Source organism: Raphanus sativus, unplaced genomic scaffold (genome assembly GCF_000801105.2).
Source record: "Raphanus sativus cultivar WK10039 unplaced genomic scaffold, ASM80110v3 Scaffold0576, whole genome shotgun sequence".
NCBI classification, from domain to species: Eukaryota; Viridiplantae; Streptophyta; class Magnoliopsida; order Brassicales; family Brassicaceae; genus Raphanus; species Raphanus sativus.
Genome location: NW_026615894.1, coordinates 1 through 16,756, shown reverse-complemented (window position 1 = coordinate 16,756; position 16,756 = coordinate 1). Strand labels below are relative to the sequence as shown.

General features: G+C 40.4%; 4 protein-coding genes and 1 pseudogene across 4 annotated transcripts; 4 read left to right on the top strand and 1 right to left on the bottom strand.

The window, feature by feature from the left end:
- The first annotated feature begins 1,126 nt into the window (after window positions 1-1,126).
- On the top strand, window positions 1,127-3,001 carry LOC130502465 (uncharacterized). The gene is made up of 2 exons (XM_056997261.1): window positions 1,127-1,270; window positions 1,463-3,001. The coding sequence occupies exon 2, from the start codon at window positions 1,499-1,501 to the stop codon at window positions 2,684-2,686; it is 1,188 nt and encodes a 395-aa protein (XP_056853241.1). The 5' UTR covers window positions 1,127-1,270; window positions 1,463-1,498; the 3' UTR covers window positions 2,687-3,001.
- Window positions 3,002-5,737: 2,736 nt separating this feature from the next.
- LOC130502467 (wall-associated receptor kinase 1-like) lies at window positions 5,738-8,713 on the top strand. Its single transcript, XM_056997263.1, has 3 exons — window positions 5,738-6,849; window positions 6,941-7,114; window positions 7,279-8,713. Exons 1-3 carry the CDS (start codon window positions 5,994-5,996, stop codon window positions 8,478-8,480), a joined length of 2,232 nt encoding a protein of 743 aa, XP_056853243.1. The 5' UTR covers window positions 5,738-5,993; the 3' UTR covers window positions 8,481-8,713.
- A 272-nt stretch (window positions 8,714-8,985) lies between these two features.
- Window positions 8,986-10,075, bottom strand: LOC108821495 (uncharacterized; annotated as a pseudogene).
- A 1,668-nt stretch (window positions 10,076-11,743) lies between these two features.
- LOC108820584 (wall-associated receptor kinase 5) lies at window positions 11,744-14,426 on the top strand. Its single transcript, XM_018593552.2, has 3 exons — window positions 11,744-12,664; window positions 12,751-12,912; window positions 13,074-14,426. The coding sequence occupies exons 1-3, from the start codon at window positions 11,818-11,820 to the stop codon at window positions 14,261-14,263; spliced, it is 2,199 nt and encodes a 732-aa protein (XP_018449054.1). The 5' UTR covers window positions 11,744-11,817; the 3' UTR covers window positions 14,264-14,426.
- Window positions 14,427-15,998: 1,572 nt separating this feature from the next.
- Window positions 15,999-16,734, top strand: LOC130502466 (wall-associated receptor kinase 5-like; the record flags this gene model as incomplete). Its single annotated transcript, XM_056997262.1, has 1 exon — window positions 15,999-16,734. A coding segment is annotated over exon 1 (736 nt), but the record flags the coding sequence as incomplete, so codon positions are not given.
- Window positions 16,735-16,756: the final 22 nt, after the last annotated feature.

Sequence of the window (16,756 nt, the reverse complement as noted above, 5' to 3'; positions counted from 1 at the left end):
CTCTTCCTACTATGAGACCTCACCCACCGAATCTCAATCAACACCACGAGACCATAATAAACTAAACCCTAAAACAGAATTAAGGGAACAAAAGCCGAAGACGCAAGGCGAGGAGATCCTTCACGTCTCGAAGACAAAGCCGGCAGCAATGAGGCTGTAGAAACCTTCACCTCCCCGGAAGCTTGATCGACGACGGTGGAGCCATCAGAGCCTCCACCTCCCGGATAAACAACTGAACCCAAAAGCCATCTGTCTCAGCGAAATGCTGTTCTACATCTTCACTGCGAATCCAGAGAGAGAGGAGCTGCCGCCGTTCAAAGCTCTCCTCAAGCGGAGCTCTTCCCGGAGCAAAACCCTAACCCAGATCCTCAAGTATAATGGAGAGTGCGACAGATCGAAGCAGACAGTACGCAAGCTAACCTGGACTGACAAAGGACGGAGCCACCGAAGCCGGAACGCGCCAAGACACGCCGCCGGACATCGAGGCTTCCTCCACAAGCGTTTTCCTCTTTTTCTCTCTATGAAAGTTTTGAATGGATAAGAAAATAATATTTTTTAGTTTTTCTCAGTCCTCGTATCAGATTAGAAAAGAAACCTTCTCGGCCGCCTCAGTTTATATCACTCTATTTGTCAAATCAACGTCAGATCCCCCACTGACACTGTTTAAAATTTGAGGAAAAACATATGTCGTTTTCTTTTTAAAAAGGTTAGATTCCTTTTTTCCTTTTGAACTGGCTTTCATATATTTAAAAAAAACCTATAACCCAATAGGATTTAGTTAGAATCTTATAGGGACTATTTTATTTATCGATTAGATTTATAAAAAATTAAAAATAATTGTTTATGTGCAACTGGGTATCATGGAATAATATTTCTGTCCAACAATCAATTAGGATCAGTGTATCAAAGACAGTTTGTGCGTTCATTCAAATAATTGAGAAGATTGAAAGAAAAAAAAAAACAATTCCACCAATCATTAATGATGAGCCATGATAGTGGACTACTCAACCATACAAAATTCAAGTCCAATCACAAGGTATCACTTTGTCATTTCAATAAAGTAAAATTTATAATTATAATAAATAAAGAAATAGTGGAGTAGTTAACAAACATAAAAAAAAAAGAAATAGTGGGGCTAAAATAATAAATTTCCGAGAAGTTTGGACTTGAAAAGAAAACAAAGTTTCACACAAAATAAGAGCTTTTTGGCATCCACCTAGAGAGAGAGAAGCTCTCCGGAGAAGACGAAGCAAGTTCCAAACTTTTGACTGTAAGTTTAACTTCCTTTCTCCTTTTACTCATTCTCTCACATTCGCCGCTTTAGTAATCTTCATCCCGATCTGCTCTACGCTCGTTTCCACAACTAAAGTCTCGACCTTTCTGCACAATCACTTGAGATTTGGCACTCATGTGATAAAAAGGTTTATACTTTCCCATTCACTGATGACTTTTTCTCTCGTAGGACGCGATTTGCGGTTGTGGGTGTGTGGAGGGAGTAATGGATGGGAAGCTTACTCAAGGAGGTGGAGCGTCCTCCTTCGGAGGATTCGATATGAGAGTTCATCATCCAGATTCCATGAACCAGCAGCATCTCCAAGGTCTTCCCTTTACCATGGTTACAGGACAAACCTGTGATCATCATCATAAAGGTGAAAGAGAGAGTGATGATGATGAAGAACCGAGTTTTAACGAAGAAAGTGGTGGTGATGGTCACAACAACAAGTCAGCTAAAGGGTCTCCTTGGCAGCGAGTGAAGTGGACTGATAAGATGGTGAAGCTGTTGATAACCGCTGTGTCTTATATAGGTGATGATTCGTGTATGGATGGTGGGAGTAGGAGAAAGTTTGCTGCTTTGCAGAAAAAGGGCAAGTGGAAGTCTGTTTCCAAAGTCATGTCTGAGAGAGGGTATCACGTTTCGCCTCAGCAGTGTGAGGATAAGTTTAATGATTTGAATAAACGGTATAAGAAGCTTAACGATATGCTTGGGAGGGGGACCTCATGTCAGGTTGTGGAGAATCCTAAGCTTTTGGATTCTATTGGGTTCTTGAATGATAAGGAGAAGGATGATGTTAGGAAAATCATGAGTTCTAAGCAGTTGTTCTACGAAGAGATGTGTTCTTACCATAATGGGAATAGGTTGCATTTGCCTCATGACCTTGCTTTGCAGCGTTCGTTACAGTTGGCGCTTAGAAGCAGAGATGATCATGAGAATCATCAGGTTGAGGATATTGATGATGAGGATCATGATGAGCATGATGATGATGTTGACCGTGGGGATTGTAGGGTTGTTCATTATGGAGGTGGTGGTGGTGGTCCTTTGAAGAAGGGGAGACAGAGCCATAGCCATGAAGATGGTGACCATCAGGGCCATGTGAATTCTCTGGAATGCAGTAAGGTCACTTTGGCTCATCAAATGCCGTTTCCTCAAGGTGTGGCTGAGAGTGTGAGGTCAGCTTCTGTTCAGAAGCAGTGGATTGAGTCTAGGACTCTGGAGTTGGAAGAGCAGAAGCTTCAGATCCAAGTTGAGTTGCTGGAGTTGGAGAAACAGAGGTTCAGGTGGGAGAGGTTTAGTAAGAAAAGAGATCAAGAACTCGAGAGAATGAGGATGGAGAATGAGAGGATGAAACTTGAGAATGATAGGATGGGATTGGAGTTGAAACAAAGGGAGTTGGGTGTTGAATTATAATAGAAAGAGCTTTGTTTTTTTTCTTGATTGGTATATACCGCTTCGCTAAAATGAGGACACTAGTTTTGTGTTATTGTAAGCTTTGGTTTTGATTGAAATGATCTCGAGACTTTGATGTGAAAGATCATTGTGGGTGCATGCAGTGATGAAGGTTGAGAATGTAGTGAGAAAGGATTGTTTAGTATTAAGCACCACTTGGTCACTTTCTTCATCGTTCTGATGTATTATTATCTCTGTCTGACATCTTAATCCAATTTTTGGAATGTAACAAATATTTCATTTTTTTTATTTGAAAACCATGGATTGTTGTTCTCATTCGAGTCTCTCCTTTTGTTCCAGCATCTCCTCCTCGTTTGGCGTACTTATATCCCCAAGCAAACGTGCAAAAGTGACTCCACAATCTTTACAAATGTAGAACCAATATTTGTTTTTGTTTTTTTTTTTTTTTTATCTTTTCCTCATAACAAAGAGTGAGTTGGTACTCATCATACCTGTAAAGTCTTACTGTCAATGGTAGAATGGCGCAACAATAGTCAAAAAGGAAGCTGCATTTGATACAGCCTAGGATGACTCCTTCTCCAAAGATGCTTCAACCAGGATGACTTCCATGGTTGAAAGTTACAGTAACCAAGCTGCATAGTAGGTCAAAGCTCTCAAAACCATTCTTTTACAGAAATTTCATATCACTTAATTCATTTTTTTACTCGGTCCATTAGGTTTATATTATTCCAACACCAATGATGAAGGAAAAAACTGTAGAACTTGATAAGGAACAAGTGATCAAATAATAATGAGACTTGAATTCACAATGTAACATACTCATCTGCTGTCTGAGTATAGCCTTCTTGGAGAGTCGTGGTGGTAATGACTCATTACTTTATGTCATTTGAGAAGCAACTGGGTTTCCGAGAACAATCATGTGTTAATAGTAGCCAAAAGATATTCCTTTATTTTCTTAGTGATTGATCAACATATTTCTTGTGCTCGTGTATAATGTAACTTTCCTGATTATATTTCTGGTGAGTAGACAAATGCATAATCTATTATGTTATCATTCTTCTTCTGCAATCTTTGTAGTACTCTCCCTATCTCTCACTCTGTCTTCTAGAGCTATAGAGTCTGACAAACATTCAGATTATGCATCGTATATTTAACTAATCTCTTTATATCTGGCCAATAAAATTTACAAAATGATCATAAACAAGAGACACCAATGTAAAATATTCAACAATATATTTTTTTTTTTTATATTCAACAAATTAACTTACTAATGGACACACTAGGAGAAGGAGGTGTCTGGTTCTCTCACATGCTAAATACTCATTCATTGTCCGGTTGGTCACCTGCAACAGACTCATGCAGGGTACAGGATCAAAAACTGGAATCCCAATCACAGTTCAGAATGTCTTCTCTGCGTCAAAACAGAGGAAAGCCGCTCTCATTTATTCTTTGCTTGCGAATATTCATCGGCTATTTGGACGATGGACGACACTAGTGTCAGGTATCATTATGACGCAACACTCTTATTGAATAAAGAAAGAAACCTGGAGATTACTTACTCAACCACTCTCACAAGAACAAAGCCGTTCCTCTTCAGATACACGTTCCAAGCTGCTCTCTATCATATATGGAGAGAAAGAAACTGCAGGGAAGCAGGGCAGAAAACCCAAGACCAGCAGAGCTAATCATCAAGATGATAGACAAGAATGTGAGAAACAGATTACAATCACTGATAATGGCCTGGTATCCACAAGCACATTGATGGAATCCAGCAATGGTACAAGACGCGTCCCTGCAGAAGTCACACTAAAACATTGCGCCTGTTTTTTTACTACATCAGAACATCTTTTGATTCCACATTAGATTGAAGTTGCATCTGATCGTAAACAAGTTTTTTTGGATGAATATAATTTTACAAAAAAAAGGACACTAGGAAACCCCATACGATTTGAACAAGCTATCTATTTGTATTGCAAACCGCTAGAAACATCAGTACTAATGTTTCATAATTCCCCTGAATTTGTATGCTAAACTTGAGTTCTTTCGCTCATTATTGTGATTTCACGTCATGTCATTGCATTACCACTGTGGTTACAAGACAACTCAAGAAAGAAAGGGATGTAAATAATAGGGTTGATTATTTGGGGTCTGAGTGCGGAAGGTAGGCTCCCTTGTCAGGGGCATAGTAACAAAAAATTTCATTATTTCGGTCTCCCCTGGGCCTGGCCCCTCCAACGGCACTCACAGGCTTCACAGAACACTTCAGTGTCATGTCTCCTTTGTCTTTTACGTTGTCCTCCCCGCCAATGGTCTGTCTCGATCTCTCCTCCAAAGCTAAGATCATGACATGACTTGAAACCTATTATTGATCCACTAGAATTATAATTATGGGATAAAATTATTGATATAAGTTACCACAAAAGTAAAAGCCAAATAATCCAACTCTAAACACATGAAAATACGTCATGGAGATATGTTTGTACGAATGAAATATACCTGGTAATCATCAACGTCGTGGTCTCTGTGTGTGTCCTACTGAACAAGCTATCTATTTGTTTTACATTTCAATTTGTATGCGAACTGCTAAAAACATCAGTACTAATGTTCATAATTCCCCTGAAATTGTATGCTAGACGCTAAACTTTAGCGTTCTTCCGCTCATTGTTGTGGTTTCATGGCATGTCACTGCATTACCATTGTGGTTAAAAGACAACTCAAGAAAGAAAAGAAAGAAAGGAATGTAGATATTAGGGTGATTTTGGGGTCTGAGTGCGGAAGGTAGGCTCCATTGTCAGGGCAATAGTAACAATTATTTCATCATTTCGGTCTCCCCTGGCCCCTCCAATGGCACTCACTGACTTCACAGTACACTTCAGTGTCATGTCTCCTTTGTCTTTTACGTTGTCCTCCCCCGCCAATGGTCTGTCTCGATAGCTCCTCCAAAGATAGGATCATGACATGACTTATAACCTATTATTGATCCACTTGAATTATATCATGATACCATGTTATATAATTATGGGAAAACATTATTGATATAAGTTACCATAAAAGTAAAAGCCACATAATCCAACTCTAAACACATGAAAATACGTCATGGAGATATGTTTGTACGAATGAAATATACCTGGTAATCATCAACGTCGTGGTCTTTGTGTCTTACAAAACTAATAAATGAGTACAGAAACAAAAGAGGCTAGGATGCTAATTAAATGAGTTGGTACATTGACTTGGTATATAGTTTAAACAACCGTATAGATGTGGCTCATAGAGAAACAAATTTAGAGAGACAAAGAGAAGGTGGAAGATGAAGAAGGTGCAGAGTCTGGTCTTGGTGGCTATTTTCTTCTACATCGCATATACGGAGCCGGTCAATGGGCAACCTCGCAAGGATTGCCAAACTAGATGTGGAAATGTCACAGTTGAGTACCCTTTTGGCACTTCTCCTGGTTGTTACTATGCCGGCGATCCCAATTTCCATCTCACCTGTAAAGAGACAGGGAAGCTATTATTTGGTGGGATTGATGTCATCAACATTTCTCACAGTGGGGAGCTGCGCGTCATGGATAAGATTTCCTATGCTTGCTATGATAAGCAAGGAGATTTGAGTGTTAAGTCTTCCTATTCCTACACGCTGGGTAGTTTATCTCTCTCCCAAAAAAACAAGTTTAATGTAGTAGGCTGTAACGCTTTAGCACTTCTGACCACTATTGGACAGCAAAATTACTCAACTGGATGCGTGTCAACATGTAACTCTCCATCGACAGTAAATGGAGGAGACTGTAATGGTGCAGGTTGCTGCAGGACAGATGTCTCTGTTCCGTCTGACAGCTATGATTCATTCGAAATTTACCCATCTCGTTTGGAGAACATGACTTCTGTGCATGATTTTAATCCTTGCACATATGCCTTTCTGGCCGAAATTGGTACTTTTCACTTCGAAGGTGTGGGAGATCTTAAGAATCTACGGAATGTAACCGACTTCCCTCTCGTACTGGACTGGTCTATTGGAAACCAGAATTGCGAGCAAGTTGGAAACAGAAGCATATGCGGTATGAAGAACAGCACATGTTTCAATTCTACACGTGGAACCGGGTATAACTGCAAATGTTTAGATGGTTATGAAGGGAATCCTTACCTTTCAAACAAACATGGTTGCCAAGGTACCCTTCAAATTGTTTTTATCTTTTTTTTTCTTTTGAGAGTTCATTGTTTTCCTGATACATCTCTGATTCTCTTCTTTACTTATGCCAGACGTCAATGAGTGTACTACTAATAGTACTATCAATAAACATAACTGCTCGGATCCCAGCACCTGTAGAAACAAGGTCGGAGGCTTTTATTGTAAGTGCCAGTCTGGTTACCGCTTGGATACAACCACTATGAGTTGCAAGCATAAAGACTATGAATGGGCTACCATTCTTCTTGGTAAGCTTCCCTCTGGACTTATAGTTAACCAGATGTCATCATCTGTGTGTGTGTGTCTATGATGTTTATAGCTTTGAGGTAGTCCTGAACGTTAAGAGCGATGTTTATAGCTCCACTCACTTGTTTTCGATTCTTTCTTTTCTATTTGTGATAATGTGATTTAGGAACAACCATCGGCTTCTTGTCCATTCTTCTTGTTAGCAGCTGTGTGAAACAGAAAAGGAAGCACCGGAAGATGACTGAGCTCCAACAAAAATTCTTCCAACAAAATGGTGGTGGCATATTAGTACGGAGACTCTCACGACCAGGGACATCAAATGCTAATATACAAATCTTTACCGATGAAAGCATGAAGGAGGCGACAAATGGGTATGAAGAAAGCAGAATCCTGGGCCAGGGAGGCCAAGGAACTGTCTACAAAGGGATATTGCCCGACGACTCGGTAATTGCAATAAAGAAAGCTCGGCTTGGAGGAGACAGCAGCCAAGTAGAGCAGTTCATCAACGAAGTGCTTGTGCTTTCACAAATCAACCATCGAAACGTGGTCAAACTCTTAGGCTGCTGTCTAGAGACTGAAGTTCCCTTGCTTATCTATGAGTTCATTAACAGTGGCACCCTTTCCGATCACTTGCATGGTTTCTTGTTTGGTCCTTCCCTTACATGGGAACAACGCCTGAGGATAGCCGTGGAAATAGCTGGAACTCTTGCATATCTTCACTCTTCTGCTTCTATTCCAATCATCCACCGAGATGTCAAGACTGCTAATATTCTCTTGGATGAAAACTTAACTGCAAAGGTAGCTGACTTTGGTGCTTCGAGACTAATACCAATGGATAAAGAGCAGCTCACAACAATGGTACAAGGCACTCCAGGCTACTTAGACCCCGAATACTACAACACAGGGTTGTTGAATGAAAAGAGTGATGTTTATAGCTTCGGAGTAGTTCTCATGGAACTTCTCACAGGCCAAAAGGCATTGTGCTTCGAAAGGCCACTGCAGCCAAAACATCTGGTGAGTTACATTGTTTCTGCCATGAAGGAGAACAGGTTGCACGAGGTTATTGACAAGAAAGTAATCGACGAGGATAACTGGAAGGAGATCGAGGAAGCTGCCAGAGTTGCTATGGAGTGTACAAGAGTGACGGGAGAGGAAAGGCCACTGATGACGGAGGTAGCTGCAAAGCTTGAGGGCTTGAGAGTCACAAAAAACAAACATCAGTGGTCGGATCAGTACCCTGGGCAGACTGAGCACTTGGTCGGTGTTCATATCATATCGGCGCAAGGGGGTAGTAGTACCATTGGCTATGATAGCATCAAGAATGTATCAAGGTTACACACATCGAAGCTGGATGCTGATATTTATTAGTCAAAACTCTATCAAAATCACATCGAAGTCTAGTAGGTGAGGGCTGTCCTATCTATCTGCTGTCAGACTTTGTCATCTGACGCATTCAAGATTCGTCTTGTTTTCGCTGTCATCTTCCTTTGAAAAATTATCCCTTTTATCTTATGTTGTTGTAGTTTATGATTTCTACTAAAGAGGATCCCTCTATCTTTTGTATTCGAATAAGTTGAAGTTGTAATGAAATTAAGTGGTATTCCAAAACAAAATCACCTCTAAGTCTCTTTCTTTTCTTTTAGTGAGAAATGAAGTTATTTCTTTATTTGTTATCTCCTCTTTTGTCCTCCTAAAGATTATAAAACCTAGAGACTAAACATGAAAATTCAAGAACATTTAATCAAGCTTGTATGCTAACCGGTAGCCATATGACATTGAGATACCACTATGGTTACAAAACCAAGTAAGGAAGAAACACGATTTAAAGAAGAGTAGCATAAAAAATAAAATAAAATAGATAAAATAGTGTGATGATCACCTCCCTACTTCCAAGGTTCTTCAGCGTCTCCTCTTCCTGTCCGATTCTGCTCGTGCAACCAAACCGTAGGCTTGGTCAACAGAAGGACTTGGATTCATGAGCATGATATGCGTTGTCACATAGCTTAGATCCTTGTCCAAACCCATCACAAAGGCGGTAAGCTGCTCCTTGTCTCTCGCCTCTTTGGCCCGTTCAGTAATCTCGCACCTACAACCGCCACACGCACACTCCAGCTATTAGAGAGTTCAAGCCCAATGCAATATTCAAACCCAAAGGCCCATATGTTTAGGGTTTCTTACCAAGTGATTCCATATATATTTGAGTGTTAGCTCTCTATCATTGTAACTTTGGTTGCTTTGAATGCAGCCTCTCCTTTCACATTTATGAATCATTTGCAATCTTACTTATCTTGGTGACAAACACAAAGCTTCTCCCTTTCTATTTATGCACCTAAATAAAGCTCTCCTAGCTATTTTATATTTCAATAATTCTCTGTTTTACCTTTGTTCTCACCAGCAAAGGATCATACTCCGACAGCTCCTCCCAAACTCTCCTCAGTTTCCCAAAATACACCGGTAAGGAGTCACCGCGGTATTGCCTCAACGTCGCGACTTTCTGACGAAGCTGGTAGATCCTCAGATCAACGTTCGGAACGAATATTGCACGGAGATCTTCCCATGCTTTGTGCGCAGTTTCCGCGAAAAGCACGTAGTTTCGAAAGTTTTCGCTCACCGAGTTCATCATCCAACTCTTGACCCTAGCGTCGCAGACTTTCCATGGTTGATATAGCAGGGGGGAAGGTTCCGGCGTCCAGACAGTGCCGTGACAGAACCCGGTTTTGTTCTTGCTTTCGAGAAACTCAAGGAAATGGTTCTTCCAGATGAAGTAATTGTCTTCGGCTTGGTTGAGTATAACCATATAGGAAGATTTTCGTCCGGTTGATAATCTGGATCCACATAGTAGGGAGATTCAGGATCGAGTGTGGAAGATAGGCTCATAGTTTCAGCGTCGTCACTGCTCTATGAGCTTTGTTTAGTGCTTGTTTGTTTCTAGGGTTTACTTATCATCCCGCTCCTGGTCGCAAAGATAATGATTTTAGGTTTAACCGAGTCTTGGGTTTTTCAATACAAACTCCAATATAAACTCAAACAAATAAATAAATAAATAACCGAGTGCGGAAGGTAGGCTCCGGCCATTGTTACGGGCCTACGGCCATATACAACTTTTTTCAAAATGAGAGAAATGTTCCCAATAATTATTTATTAAACAATTGGGCCTAAATAAGCCTTGCATTTCCTCTCCTAAGCCCAAACATTTAGGGATCATCATCCCATAGTCAAGTCAAACAGTAGAGACTTTTCTTTTTGAAGAAAAGTCAAATAGTAAAGACTTCACTTCATCATTTTGGTCTCCCCCGTCTCTTTCGTTGTCCGGCCCCTCCACTGGCAGTGGACCACTGGTATGTCACAGTCACACAGTACTTCGCTTCATCCTGGTCTACCTCGTCTTTAACGTCCGGCCCTCCAATTAGCTGTCTCGACCTTCTCTTTTAAAGGTAAGATCATGCACGACTCATATGGAATATATAAAGATAAGGTCGTCTTGACTTATCTTTCGTTTGCGAAGAAGTTACAACCTTTTCACTTACCGGTGGACTCATCGGGAATTTCATCTGTATCATTATTAGCGTCCTTTTCTCCGGAGAAGCGATCCATCTTATCCCCCATCTCCTTTTTGAGGAGTGTTTTCCCTCCAAACGTTAAATGGAGGTGTATGCCCATGTCTATAATCGTTTGTTTATCTTGTGAAGCGGTCTGTTCAGAGCCTGAAGATGCAACGGAATTTGTTTCGACTATATTCCGAGGTGCGGACTGGGTATCAACGTCACACTTCAAAGTGACTATCTCTCAAGTTTCTGGCACTGCCGTGAAGCTTGATTTTTCGACGCATTCGAGTTTTTCTCTGAATTCGCTGTCATCCTATCTTAGAGGTTTCTCTACATCTATGGCTTATGTTGTATTGTCTTTTGTTCACAGAGTTTGTTTAAACTCTGTTCTTATTTGTAGTCCGAGTATTTAAGAATTAATGAAATCGTGTTCAAAAAAAAAAGGTCGTCTTGACTTATAACGTGAATTATGTAACTCCGATTCACTAGAATTATAACAAAAGAATTATGATTAAATGTTATTAGATGAACACTATTTGATATAATTATGATAATGTAAAAGCTATCTGGTCCAACTATACTCACATAAAAATACATAAAGACATCACCAGAGCATCCTTCATTATAAATTTGTAATTGGTATAAGATAGTAGCTAGAGTTATTTAACTTTGAATTAATTACTCATTGTATCTAAATGTGATATTCCATTGCTAGTTTTTCTTTTGCAAAGTATTAGATAACGTTAAACCTAGGAAAAAAATAAGAAGAGAGAAAGAAATGATTTTTTATTTGAGAAACCCAACAAAAATTCAACTAGTGATATATAGAATTATAGTAAACTATTAGTTTTTTTTTTGCCTATGAGATATTTTGGTAGGTTTCTTACCAATGGACATGCTATAATAGAGTACGTGTTGTGATCAGGAAGCATTATGAATATTCCTGGTAATCGCAAACGTCGTGGTCTTTGTGTCCTACAAAACTAAATGACAGAAACAAAGACTTGGGGATGGATGCTAAATAAGTTGGTACATTGACTTGGTCTATGGTTAAATAATAGTATAGAGGTTGGGCCAATGAAACAAGTCGAGAGAACATCTCAACACAGAAGTTTGGGGGGAAGATAAACAAATCTAGAGAGCAAAGAGAGAGGGAGAAGATGAAGGTTCATGGTGTGTTCTTGGTGGCGGTTTTCTTCTACCTTGGGTATACAGAGCTGGTCAAGGGGCAACCTCGCAATGACTGCCAAACTAGTTGTGGAAAAGTCACAATTGAGTATCCTTTTGGCACTTCTCCAGGTTGTTACTATGCAGACGATCGTAGTTTCAATCTCACCTGTAATGAGAAAGAGGAGCTATTATTTGGTAACATTGAAGTAATCAACATATCTCCCAGCGGGGAGCTACGCGTCTGGAAAAAAGTTTCCTACGCTTGCTACAATAGCACAGGATATTTGACTAACGGCAGTGACCACACAACCACGCTGGGTAATTTATCTCTCTCCCGCAAGAACGAGTTTACTATAGTAGGCTGTAACGCTTACGCATATCTGACCACTACTGGACCCCAAAATTACTCAACTGGATGCATCTCAGCATGTGACTCTCCACCTGCGGCAAATGGAGGGTGTAATGGTGCAGGTTGCTGCAGTACAGACGTCTCTGCGCCGTTGGGTAGCTGGAAATACAGAACTCGCCCATTTCGTTTGGGGAGCAGCACTTCGGTGTATGACTTTAATCCTTGCACATACGCCTTTCTCACGGAAAATGGTACTTTTCACTTCAATGCTTCGGAAGATCTTAAGAACCTACGGAATGTCAACAAGTTTCCCCTGGTACTGGACTGGTCTATTGGAAACCAGACATGCGAGCAAGTTGGAAACAGAAGCATATGCGGTACGAATAACAGCATATGTTTCAATTCTACTCGTGGAACCGGGTATAACTGCAAATGTTTAGAAGGTTATGAAGGGAATCCTTACCTTTCTAATGAACACGGTTGCCAAGGTACACTTCTTTCTCTCTTCTTTCAACGGTTTACATCTACATCACTTTTAGCATCTTACACGTTCTTTGTTCTTTACTTTTGCCAGACATCAATGAGTGTACTATCAATAAACATAACTGTGCGGATCCCAGGACCTGTAGAAACACGGTAGGAGGCTTCTATTGTAAGTGCCGATCTGGTTATCGCTTAGATACAACCACTATGAGTTGCAAGCGTAAAGACTTTGCATGGGCTACCATTCTTCTTGGTAAGCTTCCCTCTCGACTTATTGTTTCTCAGATGTTATCATCTCTCTGTGTCTGTGATGTTTATAGCTTTGGTGTAGTCCTGAAAAAAAAAGAGTCGATGTTTATAGCTCCACTCACTTATTGTTTCCAAGATCTAATCATCTATGTGTGATGTGACCAGGAATAACCATCGGCTTCTTGTCCCTATTGCTTGTCGTTAGCTATGTACAACAGAGACTGAAGCACCGGAAGGCAGCTGAGCTCCGACAAAAATTCTTCGAACAAAATGGTGGCGGCATGTTAGTACAGAGACTCTCAGGACCAGGGATATCAAATGCTAATGTAAAAATCTTTACTGAAGAAGGCATGAAGACATCAACCGATGGTTATGACAAGAGCAGAATCCTGGGCCAGGGAGGACAAGGAACCGTCTACAAAGGGATATTACCAGACAACTCCATAGTCGCAATAAAGAAAGCTCGGCTTGGAGACAACAGCCAAGTAGAGCAGTTCATCAACGAAGTGCTAGTTCTTTCACAGATCAACCATAGGAACGTGGTCAAGCTCTTGGGCTGCTGTCTAGAGACTGAAGTTCCCTTGCTTGTCTATGAGTTCATTAACAGCGGCACTCTTTTCGATCACTTGCACGGTTCTTTGTTTGGTCCTTCTCTTACATGGGAACAACGCCTGAGGATAGCAGTGGAGATAGCTGGAACCCTTGCTTATCTTCACTCCTCTGCTTCTATTCCAATCATCCACCGAGACGTCAAGACGGCTAACATTCTCTTGGATGAAAACTTAACTGCAAAGGTAGCCGACTTTGGTGCTTCAAGGCTGATACCGATGGATAAAGAGCAGCTCACAACAATGGTGCAAGGCACTCTAGGCTACTTAGATCCGGAATACTACAACACTGGTCTGCTGAACGAAAAGAGTGATGTTTATAGCTTTGGTGTAGTTCTCATGGAACTTCTCTCAAGCCAAAAGGCATTGTGCTTCGAAAGGCCACTCCAGTCAAAACATCTGGTGAATTACATTTCTTCTGCCATGAAGGAGAACAGGTTGCACGAGGTTATTGACGAGAAATTGATCAACGAGAATAACTGGAAGGAGATAGAGGAAGCTGTCAGAGTTGCTATGGAGTGCACAAGAGTGACGGGAGAAGAAAGGCCACTGATGACGGAAGTAGCTGCAAAGCTTGAGGGCTTGAGAGTCACGAAAAGCAAACATCAGTGGTCAGATCAGTATCCTGGGGAGGAGACTGAGAACTTGGTCGGTGTTGGAATCTTATCAGCGCAAGGCGATACAAGTAGCACTGGCTATGACAGCATCAAGAATGTAGCAAGCATGCACATGGAAGCTGGTCGCTGATATTTATTAGTCAATGCACTGTCAAAATCACGGTTAAGTCTCTTTTTTATGAAAAAAATAATATCATTTTTCATCTCACCTCTTTTGTCCACCTAAACAGTTAAAGATCAGAGTATCAAGACAATGAAGAACATTTATGCATCAGTACCCTGCAAACTACCAATCATCCTCCACCTAAATTTTAACATTCTTTTTTTTTCAAAGGAGCTAGTTTTTAAAATCATCAATTAACATAGGAAAAGATCAGTACATGGCGCAAGGCTCACTGTTTTTGTAAGCCTAGCTTTTTCTTATTCTCACACTCTGTAAACAGTTACCCTCTTCTAATTAATAAAGCGCCTTCGAAACAACCTATAGTCGAGTTTTGTCGTTCATGGTTGTGTTTCAAGTCATTGACATATTATGGTTACAAAACAACTCGAGAAAGAAAGAATGGATTATAATCACGATAAAAGGGTGATATGATGTCGAGTGCGGAAGGTAGGCTCCGGCCATTGTCATGGACCACAGGCGTATAAACAAATGTTTCAAAATGGGAGAAAAGTTTTGCACTGACCTTGCATTTCCGTGCAAACCTTTTCTCCCTAAATGTTTGACTTTACTTATGAGATGACGATCCATAAATGTTTGAGCTAAAGAGAGGAAATGCAAGGTCCGTGACAATGTTTCAAAAACATTTTGAAGAGAAGTCAAACAGTTGAGCACTTGAGCCTTCACTTCATCATTTTGGTCTCCCCTGTCTCTTTCGTTGTCCGGCCCGTCCACTGGTATGTCACAGTCACACAGTACTTCACTTTATGATCCTGGTCCTCCCTCGCCTTTTAAAGTCCGGCCCCTCCAATTCTCTGTCTCGACCTTCTCCTCTAGAGATAAATCATGCAGGACTCATGTGGAATAAAGATAAGGTCGTCTTGACTTATAACGTCAATTATGTAACTCCGATCTACTAGAGTTAGAATTAAAGAATTATGACACCATGTTAAATGTTATGGGATGAACACTATTTGTATAGTTATCATAGAGTTAAAGCTCTCTAATCACATGAAATACATAAAGACATCATGGAGATCTAGGATCGGAATCGGAACATCTCCTTCATTATAAATTTGTAATTGGTAAAACATAGTAATTTAGAGTTAAATACTCATAGTATCTAAAGGTGATACTAGCAAAGTAACACTAGAACTTTCAACAGAAAACAACGTATAATATAGTACAAGAGATTGCTAGTTGTTACCAAAGTATGTAGATAATAATAAAACTAGGAAAAAAATAGAAAGAGAAAGAAATTATTTTTTTTGTGGGGCAACTTGAAAAATACTCTAGAATATGTGCCAACTTGTGATTAGTTTAATTTTTTGATAAAAAAAGGAAAAAATAGGAAGAGAAAGAAATTATTTTTTTTTTGGACAACTTGAAAAATACTTTAGAATGTGTCAACCTGTGATTAGTTTAATTTTTATATATATATGAATATGAAAAAAAACCATATCTTTGTGATCAGAAGCCATACATATGAATATTCAATGGACCCTGATAGTCACCAACGTCTTGGTCTTTGTGTCCTCCAAAACTGAATGACAGAAACGAAGACTTGGGGATGGATGCTGAATGAGTTTGTACATTGACTTGGTCTGTAGTTAAATAGTACAAGTATAGAGGTTGGGTTAACGAAAAAAGTCAAGAGAACATCTCAACACCGGTGTTTGAAGGAAGATAAACAAAGTTAAAGAAGATGAAGGTGCAGAAACTGATCTTGGTGGCTACTTGCTTCTACCTTGCATATACGCAGCTGGTCGATGGGCAACCTCGCAACGACTGCCAAACTAGTTGTGGCAACGTCACAATTGAGTACCCTTTTGGCATTTCTCAAGGTTGTTACTATGCCGACGATCCTAGTTTCAATCTCACCTGTAACAAAGAGAAGCTATTCTTTCGACTTAATCTTGAGGTCATCAGCATTTCTCACAGCGGGGAACTACGCGCCATGAACAATATTTCTTACACTTGCTACGATAGCCAGGGAACTTTGAGTGACGAGGATTTTTACCTTTACAGGCTGGCTAATGTATCTCTCTCCAACAAAAACAAGTTTACTATAGTAGGCTGTAACGCTTACGCATATCTGACCACTTATGGAATCCAAAATTACTCAACTGGATGCATATCAGGATGTGACTCTCAACCCGCGGCAAATGGAGGGTGTAAAGGTGCAGGTTGCTGCAGTACAGACGTCTCTGTGCCGTCGGATAGCAACAGATTCCGAATTCGCTCATTTCGTTTGCAGAACACGACTTCTGTGTATGACTTCAGTCCTTGCAAATATGCCTTTCTCGCCGAAAACGGTACTTTTGACTTCGATGCTTTGAGAGATCTTAAGAACCTACGGAATGTAACTCAGTTCCCTATGGTACTGGACTGGTCTATTGGAAACCAGACATGCGAGCAAGTTGGAAACACAAGCCTATGCGGTAGGTATAACAACACATGTTT

Excerpts from the sequence above, each read along its gene's own strand:
- LOC108820584 (XM_018593552.2), top strand. The coding sequence starts at position 11,818 with ATGAAGGTTCATGGTGTGTTCTTGGTGGCGGTTTTCTTCTACCTTGGG. Across the intron at positions 12,665-12,750 it reads TAATGAACACGGTTGCCAAG|ACATCAATGAGTGTACTATC; the intron begins GTACACTTCTTT and ends TACTTTTGCCAG. Across the intron at positions 12,913-13,073 it reads ATGGGCTACCATTCTTCTTG|GAATAACCATCGGCTTCTTG; the intron begins GTAAGCTTCCCT and ends TGATGTGACCAG.
- LOC130502465 (XM_056997261.1), top strand. The coding sequence starts at position 1,499 with ATGGATGGGAAGCTTACTCAAGGAGGTGGAGCGTCCTCCTTCGGAGGA.
- LOC130502467 (XM_056997263.1), top strand. The coding sequence starts at position 5,994 with ATGAAGAAGGTGCAGAGTCTGGTCTTGGTGGCTATTTTCTTCTACATC. Across the intron at positions 6,850-6,940 it reads AAACAAACATGGTTGCCAAG|ACGTCAATGAGTGTACTACT; the intron begins GTACCCTTCAAA and ends TACTTATGCCAG. Across the intron at positions 7,115-7,278 it reads ATGGGCTACCATTCTTCTTG|GAACAACCATCGGCTTCTTG; the intron begins GTAAGCTTCCCT and ends AATGTGATTTAG.